Genomic DNA, 13,284 nt, shown 5'->3' on the forward strand with positions numbered 1-13,284 from the left:
AGACCTGGATGCTTCATACTTTGTATATAGATGCTTCATGTTACGAAGTTTCCGTCAGTCACATGTCCAATGTCCTTGACCTCATTTTCATGGTTCAGTGACCACTTGAAAAAAAGTTCAATTTTTTTGTAATGTTGAATTCTCTCTTATTATAAGTAATAGGATAACTATATTTAGTATGTGCGTACCTTGCAAGGTCCTCATGTCTGTCAGACAGTTTTCACTTGACCTCGACCTCATTTCATGGATCAGTGAACAAGGTTAAGTTTTGGTGGTCAAGTCCATATCTCAGATACTATAAGCAATAGGGCTAGTATATTGGGTGTATGGAAGGACTGTAAGGTGTACATGTCCAACTGGCAGGTGTCATCTGACCTTGACCTCATTTTCATGGTTCAGTGGTTATAGTTAAATTTTTGTGTTTTGGTCTGTTTTTCTCATACTATATGCAATAGGTCTACTATATTTGTTGTATGGAATGATTGTAAGGTGTACATGTCTAGCCGGCAGATGTCATGTGACTTTGACCTCATTTTCATGGTTCAGTGGTTATAGTTACATTTTTGTGTTTTGGTCTGTTTTTCTCATACTATATGCAATAGGTCTACTATATTTGTTGTATGGAATGATTGTAAGGTGTACATGTCTAGCGGGCAGATGTCATGTGACTTTGACCTCATTTTCATGGTTCAGTGGTCAAAGTTAAGTTTTTGAGATTTGGTCTTTTTATCTAATACTATATTCCATAGGTCAACTATATTTGGTGTATGGAAATATTTTATGATCTTCATGTCAGTCGCGCAGGTTTTATTTGACCATGACCTCATTTTCACGGTTCATTGCACAGTGTTAAGTTTTTGTGTTTTGGTCTATTTTTCTTAAACTTTAAGTAATGGGTCAACTATATAAGATGTTGTATAGAAGCATTGTTAGCTGTACATGTCTGCCTGGCTTGGTTCATCTGACCTTGACCTCATTTTCAAGGTTCATTAGTCTTTGTTTAGTTATCTTGGTTAATGTTAAGTTTATGTGACAGTTGTAATAAAGCTTAGCTTTATACTTAGGACTATCAACATAATATCAATGATTAGTTTAGAAGGCGAGACATTTCAGTGTGTGCACTCTTGTTTATGTTATTTCTTCATAGACAGAAAAAATATTACAGTCATTCCTTAATTATTTTGTTTTCTTCTATTTTTAGGGTCATTTGCAGAATATCCCTGGAGATGTTGCCTTATGGACAAATCATAGAGTAATGGAATGGTTACGGACCATCGATTTGTCAGAATATGCTCCAAATATGAGGGGCAGTGGTGTTCATGGTGCTTTAATGGTAAATATCAACAAGTTTATAAATATGGACAGAATTTTCATTTTAGGTATTGTAGGTATTGTGTAGTGTATTTAAACAGTAACTTCAACACACTTAAATATTGCCTTTTGTGAAAATTACAGCTATGACAATGAGTAAAAAGATTCAGCTCTTACATATATAGATACACTTTCACATTGTTGAAAATGCAAGGGTAGCTTGGTTGTAGAATACAGTTTTCAGATGTAGGTTTAATGATTTTTGCACATTGAAGAATCTGTAAAGCAAAGCTTAAAGGGTTCATTAGGTGGTGTGCTGCTTTAAGACAAGTTGAGTTAAAAAGTAAAATGTTTTGATCCTAAAGCCAGACTGTCAAATATATTATTATTAATTTTCATGTCTGTTTCAGGCATAAATAACTTGGTAAAAAAAAAAAATGTGTGAACCCTATAAAATAGTCATAATCCTCAAAATTTTCTGTATTTGGCCATCAGTTATTTAATATTTATATGATTTATTTTTCAGGTTTTGGAACCTAGATTTTGTGCTGAGTTATTTGCCCAGTTGTTATCAATACCATCAAATAAGACATTATTACGGAGACATCTCAACACACATTTTATAGCATTAATAGGCAACGATACACAGCACAAGAAGAGAGAGCATGAATCTAACCCAGCGTATATTCCACTCTTACCTAATGCCAAAGTCAAGGTAAGTGATATAATATTTATTCATTATTTTTACTGGGGCACTTTATTTAATGGGGTAATGATAGACTGAAAAGTGGTAGGGGGTAAACTTCTAAAAGTGCCAAGCAAAATAAAAGCTTTACTTTAATCTACTATTCTTGATTGTAAGTTAGTCACTGTTCTCATATACTTTCATTTTAGTTTTTAATAACTTTGTTATGTTTTGCTAAAAGAATGGGAAGGGCAAAATCATAATACACCTTATCGCTATTTGTCCGCCATTACAGGATATCACACAGGTTCCCATAAATTTTGAAGTCATAAAACAAAATATCTGACGCCACAATGGAAAACTGATTGTTGTTGGCGTGAAAAGTTCAAGCGGCCGGGTCAGCCGGGATTAGCGATAAGGTGTATGCTGTCAGCTCATATACCATTGTATTTGGAAATATCTGGGGTTATGTGATTGCAAAGTAAGCAAATGACAAACTCCTTTTGGCACATTTACAGATTTTATCAAAAAATCAAAAAATCTAAATTCCATATAATACTGTTGAATCAATTATTTTTCACTGGTGGCAATTTTATTTGATTGATTCAAATTTGTATTATCATCAGTATTTGATTTCTTAGGTAAAAATAATATACCTCTTTGCTCAAGTCAAATGTACTATTCAATGATTTAATCGACATCAGACGAGATTACATGATAAAAGATGAGATTTTCAGAGATATGCTTAACACCTATTTTAAAGATGTGGTATAACATCACTTTCCACATTAAATATAGATTATAAATAACATATTGAAAAAAAAACAAGCAATCAAATGTAAGTTAATTTCTTATAAACACAGGAAATAAAAACATGCATAAAAATTACTTTTCAGGTAAAGAAACATGGTATATTTGGTCACAAGAGGAGTAAGTCTGATGCTGAAGCAGATGATTTTCTCTGTCCAATAGATTTTGGTAATGGTAGAATGGTAAACGGCAGGATGGATCCTGAGGTAACTATTATAGAGGAACTCAGACAAACAAGTCATCATTTTAGAATTACTCCAGTATCAATTACTGATGCACTTAATATTGTAACCTTCAATGTATTACGAATTATGGTGAAGTTGAAAGTTGAAACATATTGCTTATGGTGGAGAATGCTTTTGTGCTTAACATCAGAAAGCAGGAAAAATAAAAGTTTCCAAATTTGGAACTTGTATGCTAACTTAGTCACATTGTTTCAAAATGAAGTTGTTGATCTTCTGAAGCTTGCTCCATGAATTATGTCCCCTTTCTTGAACTTACGATCATAAAAAAGTATTAGAAAGAAATTCTGAATATTTTTTTAGCCTATATATAACCTTTGAAAATAGAAAATTTATGAAATAAGCTTAGTTTATATTTTTGACGATAGAGACTTGAGACATTTTATGCGATAAAGAACCTTTCTTAACTTTTTGACCAAAGGAATGTTAATGAAATTCAATATTTACATTTACTTTTGCCCTTAGAAAAGCACAAAAAGGTAAGCTGCCTTAACAATGAATTACTATTTTATTTCTTCATAATCAGACTTTTTACCTTATATACCACATTCTTTTAGGGTTATATAATCTTTTAGTATACCTTTACCAGAAGACAAATTATCCACCAGATCTCCATAGATTCAGTGTCCTAGAAAGTTATCTTTTAGGATATTTGATCATTTGTAATTGTAGACATTGTTTTTATTGTAATTAGTGGAAGTAGTGTTTCCAAATATTTAATGTAGAACTGTCAAGGTACTTCTTTTGTGGTGATTTTTTTTATGAAAGATAAAGAGAGGGAAATTCAGAATTGAAAAAAGTTCTTTTTCTTTCTGATTTGTACTTATATACATGTATATATTTATGTATGATGATAATTATGTGAAGATTGGTTCTCTGCAGTGTCTATAGTCTTTTGTAACTGTTGAAATAGATTGTTATTTGATGTTTTCTTTATTTTTGTTTGGTTCATACTTCTTTGTATTTTTGAAACTAAATGATGATGATAAAAATTTGAAAGAAGTTATACATAAAATTCTTTAATATTGATTCAAAGATGTCGGTAATTTTATTGTAAAACCCTTAAAATTAAAAATCCTCTGTGGACTTTTCAGTTACTAATAAGCAGATTAATCCTCTGTCTCTTATGGTCTGTTCCAAAACCGCTACAAATGTTACATTTAAAAAATTTCGTCCTAAAATGTGACTGTCATATTTATAAATGAGCTATTGAAAAATGTTAATGAAAAATCCATGGATCTAATGGAATATTTGTTAAATTTGTAAAATAAATTTTTCTATATTCATTTTGTTTTATTGGTGTATATATAGCATTTATTGGTAAATGATTTATACCTGGGTGTGGTTACTTTTTACAAATACATGATATTTTTATCATTTGATTATTTTAGGATTGGTTACCCTTGATATACTTTACCTTACAATTCAGACCATCAAATATTTTCCAACATGTGCCAATAGATTGTATATAAATCTGTCTTCATCACAATAGACCATATTTCTGTTGATTTTGTCTTGCATTGACTTGCCTTAAACAATACACAAGCCAGATGTTTCTAGCATTCAAGGAGTCTTACAATTGTTAAAGTTTGTTAACAGGTCAGCTTTGTGGATCCACTTTTAGCAGGTTAAGGATATATGACAGTGAGCTGTATTAGGCTATTATCATTGATGAATCTTATTTCCATAAAGTCATTTGTTACAGACTTTTTTTGAGGACATGTTTGTCTTTTCTTCATCTGTCCCTGCTGTGGCGTAAGAGGCATCAAGTTTTCCATCTGAATGTTTGAACGTCCCCAATTTGGTTTCTGTTCTCTAACTTGAGTTTGCCTAAAGCAAATGTTATGAAACTTATTCACAATGCTAACTACAACCAATTTGAATTTTGGTGGCGTCACTTTAGCTGTTCTGGAGCATGTAGAGTTATGCCCCTTAATGGAAATATTGTTTAATTTTGTTTCCGTTCTCCAACTTAAGTTTACCTCAACCAAATATTACGAAACTTATATACACAATACTTATTATTGCAAAACTCAAATTATGTATAGATTTAGGTGGTATCACTTTTATCATTCTTCAGTTATGTACTTTAAGATATGCAAGCAGGAGAATTATCTGTGTCGCATGGACACATTCCATATTTATTTGCCATGATTTTATTAGTTTTTCTTCTCTTGAATTTTGAGATTTGAATATTCCATCTGCCTCTTTTCTCTGGACCCCCTCTTTGATTCATTGTCAATTGACAAAAGTTATAGGTTTAATCATTGCCATATAAATTTCACCCTTTGCATTGCAATACAACTACACACAGTCAACACATATCCTTTGTACACAAACTTTATTCATATGACAATCAAGATTTCACTAAAGTCTTTTTTCCCCCAATTGTTTACATCATCCAACATATGCATGTTAATATATTTTGCTGAATTTAGATATTCATTTGTATTTAAGGATTTGAAACATTAATGTTGATGACTGGATTATTTTGGATATAAACAGGGCTAAAAGAGCTTTTTTATATGACTCAACAGTATTCATGCTGCAAATGCTGTAACTTTTACTTGTTAATTGTCAGACATAAGCAGGAAAGGCTTTTGCTTTAAAACATCTGTATATTTACATTGTATATATTTGTATATTTACCAATGCATGCTTGATATATTTAAAAAAAAAATTAACTTTAATAATTTGGATAGATTATATAAAATTATATGAGTGAAATTTTACTAATATTTAACTTTAATAATAAGTTTTCTTCAATATTTTGGACCTTATGACAAGTTTTCAATTTTTTCTTATTCGTGATATATTGGTACAGGTCTGTTTGATCTATTGTGTCATTTCTATGGAGTTTTCTATTACCAGTAGAAAATGTTGTCTAAGAAAGCCGAAACTTTTATATATTTTGATGAAAGTAAATGCAGAGGTCATGCACCATTTGTGCACTGTCAAATTTAATCAGCCCTTAATACCCACGTTGGTCTTGATATTATGTGTATTTAGAAATATTATTAAAGTAATTGCAGCGAGAGATTTCTAAATTCCAATGTCAGATATGGATCAAATGGTCAAGAGCCTCTTTATTTTTGTCACTGAAACATTATTTCTAAAACAAAATGCCAGAAGTACTACATTGATCCTGTAACTGTGTATTACCAGCGTTATTTTGTCAAGATGGCTATGTAGAATAGAATGTTTGCTTAAACAATGGTGATCAAGTAGAAATAAAAGAGATTTCCCTAGGCTTAGTTTTAATTAGTAATATTTATAATCCGAAAACAGAATACCGGTACTAAGTTCGGACAAAGAATTAGTTGAAAAATACTTATAGGCTTCTAAATGAATATGAAATGCATTATAGTTTTTGTAATTCTGTATAAATACTACATATAAATATGAGTTTTCTTTTTCATTGCAGAAAGACCAAAAAGCAGCAAAAGAAATAGGTGCCTTTTCAAAAGAAATAAACTCTTTAACAGTAAGTATTATAAGTAATTAGTTTATACAGTTGTACTGTGAATTGAAAGGTCATAGTTATTTTTCATGTTGCTTTGAGACCATAAGAATGATGACTTCACCAGATACGTTAACAGCTTTCAACTTTTGTCAATTGGCATCTCATACTTAGTTTTTAATGGTTGATGGACAAAATTGATCTCATCCAGGAGGAAAACAATATATTTGAGTGATATTAAAGGGAGCAGGATGTTTATACTGCAATGAATGTTTCAAACAAAAAGAACAGATCATTTAACACAGATTACACAAGTCTTGTAACAGTGGTAAAAGTAAAACTGCATCATCAGTTTGCACAAAACAATGTCACCTTGAAAGAATATAAGATTTAACAAGTAAATCTCTGTCTTACTATTTCTTTGCATCTAAACAGAAAATAACCAGTACATCTAAAACTAAAAATTGCTTATGATGATCAGGGCAATTGGAGTTCCAGACTTCTTTTTTTTTCTCTTGACCATTTGTTGACAGCCTAGAAACAATTTAGAAATAATAAACAATGACTTGTCATTCATGAGTGTGAGCCTTGCTGTTTCCCTTGAAATTGTTGTCACACTTAAAGAATCTAAGTACAGTCCTGTTCTAACAGCCAATTAGAGGATAATATGAAAATCAGGAGTTGTGTTTAAACTGCAAAACATAAACATATTTTTTTAAATAAAATGCAGATGTGTTTACTAAGTATTTCCTTTAAACACAAATCTCTATACATTTCAAATATTTAACAATTCTTTTTGATAATTTCAGAACATGCTTTCAAGTGACAAGTTCCTGGAAAATGTGCCATCATCGAATGTGTGATTGTGAACTTTATTGTTTTATCCAATCAAAATGCTCCAAGCCAAACAGGAACTGTCTCAGGGGAGCGAACTGTGGTTGTTTTTACAAACGGTTGTTGATTGTTATTAATTTGTACAGTTAATATGTACAGATAATCTGTGAATAGATTATTAAACTTTGTATATATGTATAAAAAAAAATCAGCATTTTCTCAAATTTTGCTTGTTCATTTTATCAGCTTAGTGCTAAAAATGCTAAGTTTTATTATTGATAACTTTTAAATGTATGTAAATCTAAGATTTACTTTTTTTAATGCTTTGGTGACTGAAGCATCCACTTTATTAATCTGAGATTTATATTTTAAATGATTTAGGCTGTTATATTTTGATCAATTCTGACTTTTTTTAGGATTGATTTTAATTGGATATGATTTTTGTAAAATGGTTGTCATTTTTATCAGATCTGTTAGTTTCATCAAATAACATAATAATCCATCTGTTACCCCTTGCATCCCTCATAATTATTTGTCATGTGACACATATGTAAATAGGTATTCTCGATACCAGGCCTGTTTTTCACATAAAAAAATCTAACAATTAAAATTGTTCTTAGCTCATGAATAATTCCGTATGTCAATGATTAATTTTAGTTTTTAAATTTTCTTTTATAACAGGCAGGCCAGGTCTTAAATTTTTTAGAAACAGATCTTTGAGGTAATGACTGTGTTGGCTATTTGCACATCAATTTTAACGTGTCTGAAATTAAATTATTTTATTGTTTAGTGTCAATGGTTATGCACCTTTTGTAAAGAATAATTTTCAATTGTAAATTTTAATCTTTTTATCATCATGTTGTCATGAAATGACTATTTTTTATCATGTTTGTCAGTTATCATATTTTTTTATCATATTTTTGTGAACTAATAAATCATGCCCTAACTAGAATTCAAACATTTTACTTCATTTCATTAGCATGTGGACAACATTACTATTTTTATATGTCAAAGTCCGTCCCATACATGTACTGTAATGAGACACATTTTGAAGTTTTCTACTTAAATCTTAGATGATTAGTTTTATCATAGAGGAGGACTAGATAACTAGAAAATAAATGTTAAAAAAATTTATATCATTCTGAGTATATGAACAAATTTTAAAAAATGTTGATCACTTTTTGTAGGCGAAATTAATCTAATATGCATAGAAGTACAGTAAATGATATACATTATTCAACTTTATAATATTTTGACTGTGACTGTTGATCGTTTAAAGGGATTGTATTGAAGGATGTTTGCTACTCTTGTTTTGAAATTACCAGCTTTTTAAAAGACTTTATATTTGATAGTTTACATATAATGGAACTGAAAAGCAGAAAAAATGCAAGGTCTGTGGTCTTATTTGTGAGATAAAAGCCATTGAAAATATGTGATTTTTTCTATGAATTTTCATACATTTAACATTGGCAACTTTTTTCTTTTATAAACTATGAAAAAATACAGATTTTATAAATTTAAAAAAAAAAATGCCATTTTAAATTATATGAAAGAGATTTTTTGAAAGAACTAGGTGTACCCTGGCAAATTTGTCAATGACACCACATGCATATAATCAGAGTATTCTGAAAAACATGGCAAAAGTCCATAACCATAGAAGCAAACATCCTTAAGCGACCGAAATGTGAATGTATGTGAACCTGTTTAAGTATAACATAATTTGTAAGATATGCTTTATGGCTGTGACTAATGAATGGATGTATATGAGGGGTTTGAAAGGTTTTATTTTTCATATTTGTCATGTTTTATACTGCAGTACTAACATGTACTAAATAATCCATAGAAATTAATGAGAAGAGAATTAATAATGATAGGATAAGAGGAGAATCAAATCTTTTGGAACAGTTTTTACAGTAAATACAGTTATAAAATTCAAACACATCCAGCTTATATAACTCTTTTTTTGTTCAGTGATAATGGAAAGTTCCTTGGAAAAATAATTTTGAAATTTAAAGCTCATTGCCAAAATATGAAAACAAATTTGAATTTTTGATGTTTATTATAATATAGTTTTTCCACTAATCAGTACAGTATACTATGTCATGCTTGTATTTGATCCAGTTCTGCTGCCAAAACAACATTGCCAACGAAAGTTAGAACTGACACTGGCACTTTATGTTTTACAGCACAAATTGTATTCAAATGATATTAAACAAATCTGAATTCAGTGTAAACTGCCCTTAAAATTGGAAGTTGTACTTTTTTATGTATTGATATCCTGCATAAAAAGCTAATACTATTAGATTCATTAAGTAATTATATAAGATATTTTTATGGCAGAGCACAATATTGAACAGAATAAATCTCTTTTTATACCCCCGCTTTAAAAAAGGGGGGGTATACTGTTTTACCTCTGTCTGTCAGTCCGTCCGTCCGTCCGTCCGTCCATCAGTCCGTCCGTCAGTCCGTCCGTCAGTCAGTCAGTCCGTCCCATGAAACTTTCGTCACATTTTTCTCAGGAACTACACATCCACCCTTTCTGTAATTTGGTATCAACATTTATATATGTCAGCCATACCGTGTGATGCGTTTTCAGATTCATCACTTAACAACTTCCTGTTTACCGAACACTTGTCTGATTTTACACATGATAGCCAAGTTGAAAATTTTCGTCACATTTTTCTCAGGAACTACAATACAAGGATTTCTGAAATTTGGTTTCAGGATTTATATAAGTCAGCTATACCGTGTGATGCGTTTTCAGATTCATCACTCGACTACTTCATCAATCGACAACTTCCTGTTTACCGAACACTTGTATGATTTTACACATGATAGCCAAGTTGAAAATTTTCGTCACATTTTTCTCAGGAACTACAATACAAGGATTTCTGAAATTTGGTTTCAGGATTTATATAAGTCAGCTATACCGTGTGATGCGTTTTCAGATTCATCACTCGACTACTTCCTGTTTACCGAACACTTGTATGATTTTACACATGATAACCAAGTTAAAAATTTTCGTCACATTTTTCTCAGGAACTACAATACAAGGATTTCTGAAATTTGGTTTCAGGATTTTTATAAGTCAGCTATACCGTGTGATGCGTTTTCAGATTCATCACTCGACAACTTCCTGTTTACCGAACACTTGCATATTTTTACACTATTAATATTATCCACTTGCGGCGGGGGTATCATCAGTGAGCAGTAGCTCGCAGTTTCACTTGTTTTATCTTGTTTATTTGTTCCATGGTGCTACCACTAACAATACATTTATATGATTATTTTTAAGTTATTTTAACTGATTAAATTAACAAGAGGTTATTGAATTAACTTCAACCACATATAAGTAGATTAAGTTCACCTTGCTTTCATTTGTTGAATATGACTTTAGCAAGCCTCAGTCTCCGATGTAGAAACAAAATGGCCACTTATGCATGTCAGGCGATATTGTAACAGTTATGAATATTGATGAATTTACACAACGACTATCCTTTGATATTATGAAAAGAAATTCAAACTTTAATGTTTTTATTTCTATCGAACAGTTTGTATGATTTACTTCTCTTCAAATACACATTTATGTAAAATATTTATTATCACAAATTTTAATTTGATAATTCAAACATTGAACATTGAGAAGATCATGAAATCTTTAAAAACATAAAAATACCTCTTTGATGTGATGTGCCTTTTTTGTGTTTGTGTTTTTTTTTGCTGAAGTTGACATCGAAAAAAATAATTAACCAATTATAAATATTTCACATGTTTAGATTTCATTTTACATTCAAACATATTATCTAAGATGGGACAGTGTAGTGTATAAGCAACTTAGATATCATATTTTACCAAAATTATTATGGTCATACCAAATTTATTTGTTATTTATTAAAATGTTTGCTTCTTTAATGTTTTGACAAATTTTAAAATTATTAAGATACTACTTTATTTCCTTGTTAAAAAAAAACGAAATTTCTTCTTTTTCATTAAATAAAATTTTGTACAAAATAGTTCTTGGTTGTAACTCTACAGAATTAAATACTCCATTCCTCAGAATATTTTGTAATGCACATCATTGTTAAATCAGAAAATAAATTTAAAGTAAAGTATTGCAAGAATCTGTCAAAAGCAAGTCAATTTTGAGAGGCTAAATTTGAATTAAAGAGAAATATATACATGTCTTCCTGTCTATTGCAATATAGTGTTTGATATAACTTGTTTAATCAAAATTTCCCTGATAGATAAATCTGGCACATTACCTTTTTAGTAATGAAACCTATTTTTTGTTCTATAAATTTTCTTAAAAGCATTATGATATATTTTACCAAATCTCAAATTTTTCATGAAAATGTTTTAAAGATATCTTTACAAAGGTGAAGGGTAACATGATATAAATAAACTTTAAGGAAATAAAGTGAAAATTAATGATTTTAAAATATTTCTTAACCAAATGATTATTTTAACTGAAAAAAGCTATTATTCAGTTTTTAAGTGTGTATTTTTTATCCCATCAGTGATCACTTATGAAATTAATAATGTCAAGATAAAAAACATTTTACATACAATCATGCCAATTTGTACTGTTACATGCATATTCATTTCTTCATACAACATTTTATAGAAAGGTGCAATGCCAGTACATTTATATTTTAGAAATGTATAAAAATAAATCATGTATATTTTAATGTGTTGTTTAAATTTTATATACAAAGAGGAGATTTATGGTATACATCAATGAGGCAGTAGCTTGATCAACACAGAAAAAATAAAACGAAGAAAAAAAGACCAGTGATATGAAATGCTGCTTATTGCTTTTTGACAAATTGTAAAGAGATGATCAAGTGCAAAAACAATGAAAGCCCTGTAAGCGCTGTATGCAGTTAACCAAAAACCAAGGCAAACATAATTATGAAAACTGTGGCAATGTTGCTTCAACTTTTAAAAAAGAACAAACATTAAACATTCATATATTATGTATATTGTACATTTATGTTCATTTAATGAATTAACCATTAAGGCAAAAAAAAAATCATGTTTTATCAGATTTGCAAAAGCAACACATGTATCAAGTATATTTTTTCATGGTCATGAGTCTGCAGTGGTACAAGTTTGCAATGATTGCAGATGTTCTAGTTGATAGTTAACGTTGGTATTAGTTGACTGATAGTAGTTCAAGTTAACTATAGTACAAGCTTGTTTAAGTATGAATGGACTTGCTTCCCTTGAAAGAAAACTGAGATTGCTTTCTACAGTACAAAAGTTATGAGACCCAAATCAGACAAATGTTTACTACTACAGGGATCAAAGGTGGGGTCTAACTGACCTGCCCATAGTAAATGACCCCCACTTTCACCCTAAATCCATGATGTGTAAATTTTGGAATAAAATGGCAGGTAATTATAAAACAGTTGGTCAAACATTCTTGGGCTTGAAAGATATGTTTTCATAAAAAGGAGCCATATCAAAATGAAAAGTTTTATAGGACCAGATATAATTCCAAATATAATTAAGGTAAATTCTTTAAACCTACTTATTTTTTCCATCAATAAAATTTTACAATAGACAAGAAATAATTGTAATATAATGCTGTTACGTATTCCATCAAATAAGACTCCCATAATTATTCATTCCCATGGTAGCCTGACATTGGTCAAAGTCTAGTACATTTAGTTTAGTCTAGCAAAGTGATATGCATATGTGACGCCTATGAGATTGGCCTTGAATATCATTCAATCTTTTAGAAATGACAAACAGGAATGAATATGGTTTATGGGTTGGTATCTCAATCTTTCACAAGTTCTCAAAACACACACAAAACGGTGCTATAAATCAAATGAAATATAGAGGAGTCGCTGCGGTCACCCCACCCCTCCTGTTTGTGAACTTGTAAACAGTCGAGATTCCCACCTTTTAATTAAACCATATATATTCATGTATGG

General features: G+C 30.2%; 1 protein-coding gene across 14 annotated transcripts in view; it reads left to right on the forward strand.

The window, feature by feature from the left end:
* LOC143083254 (liprin-beta-1-like) overlaps positions 1–12,030 on the forward strand; it is a 93,348-nt gene extending 81,318 nt beyond the window's left edge. For 12 of the 14 annotated variants that reach the window (XM_076259512.1, XM_076259514.1, XM_076259515.1 and 9 more), the window contains 5 exons: positions 1,202–1,333; positions 1,838–2,026; positions 2,893–3,012; positions 6,473–6,532; positions 7,318–12,030. In XM_076259512.1, the coding sequence (XP_076115627.1) occupies positions 1,202–1,333; positions 1,838–2,026; positions 2,893–3,012; positions 6,473–6,532; positions 7,318–7,371 (555 nt within the window). In that variant the 3' untranslated portion in view covers positions 7,372–12,030. Of the gene's footprint in view, positions 1–1,201; positions 1,334–1,837; positions 2,027–2,892; positions 3,013–3,513; positions 3,671–6,472; positions 6,554–7,317 lie in introns of those variants that run through there. The other 2 variants (XM_076259516.1, XM_076259526.1) reach the window with 2 other exon arrangements.
* Positions 12,031–13,284: the final 1,254 nt, after the last annotated feature.

This window comes from Mytilus galloprovincialis, chromosome 7 (assembly GCF_965363235.1).
Source record: "Mytilus galloprovincialis chromosome 7, xbMytGall1.hap1.1, whole genome shotgun sequence".
Classification (NCBI taxonomy): domain Eukaryota; kingdom Metazoa; phylum Mollusca; class Bivalvia; order Mytilida; family Mytilidae; genus Mytilus; species Mytilus galloprovincialis.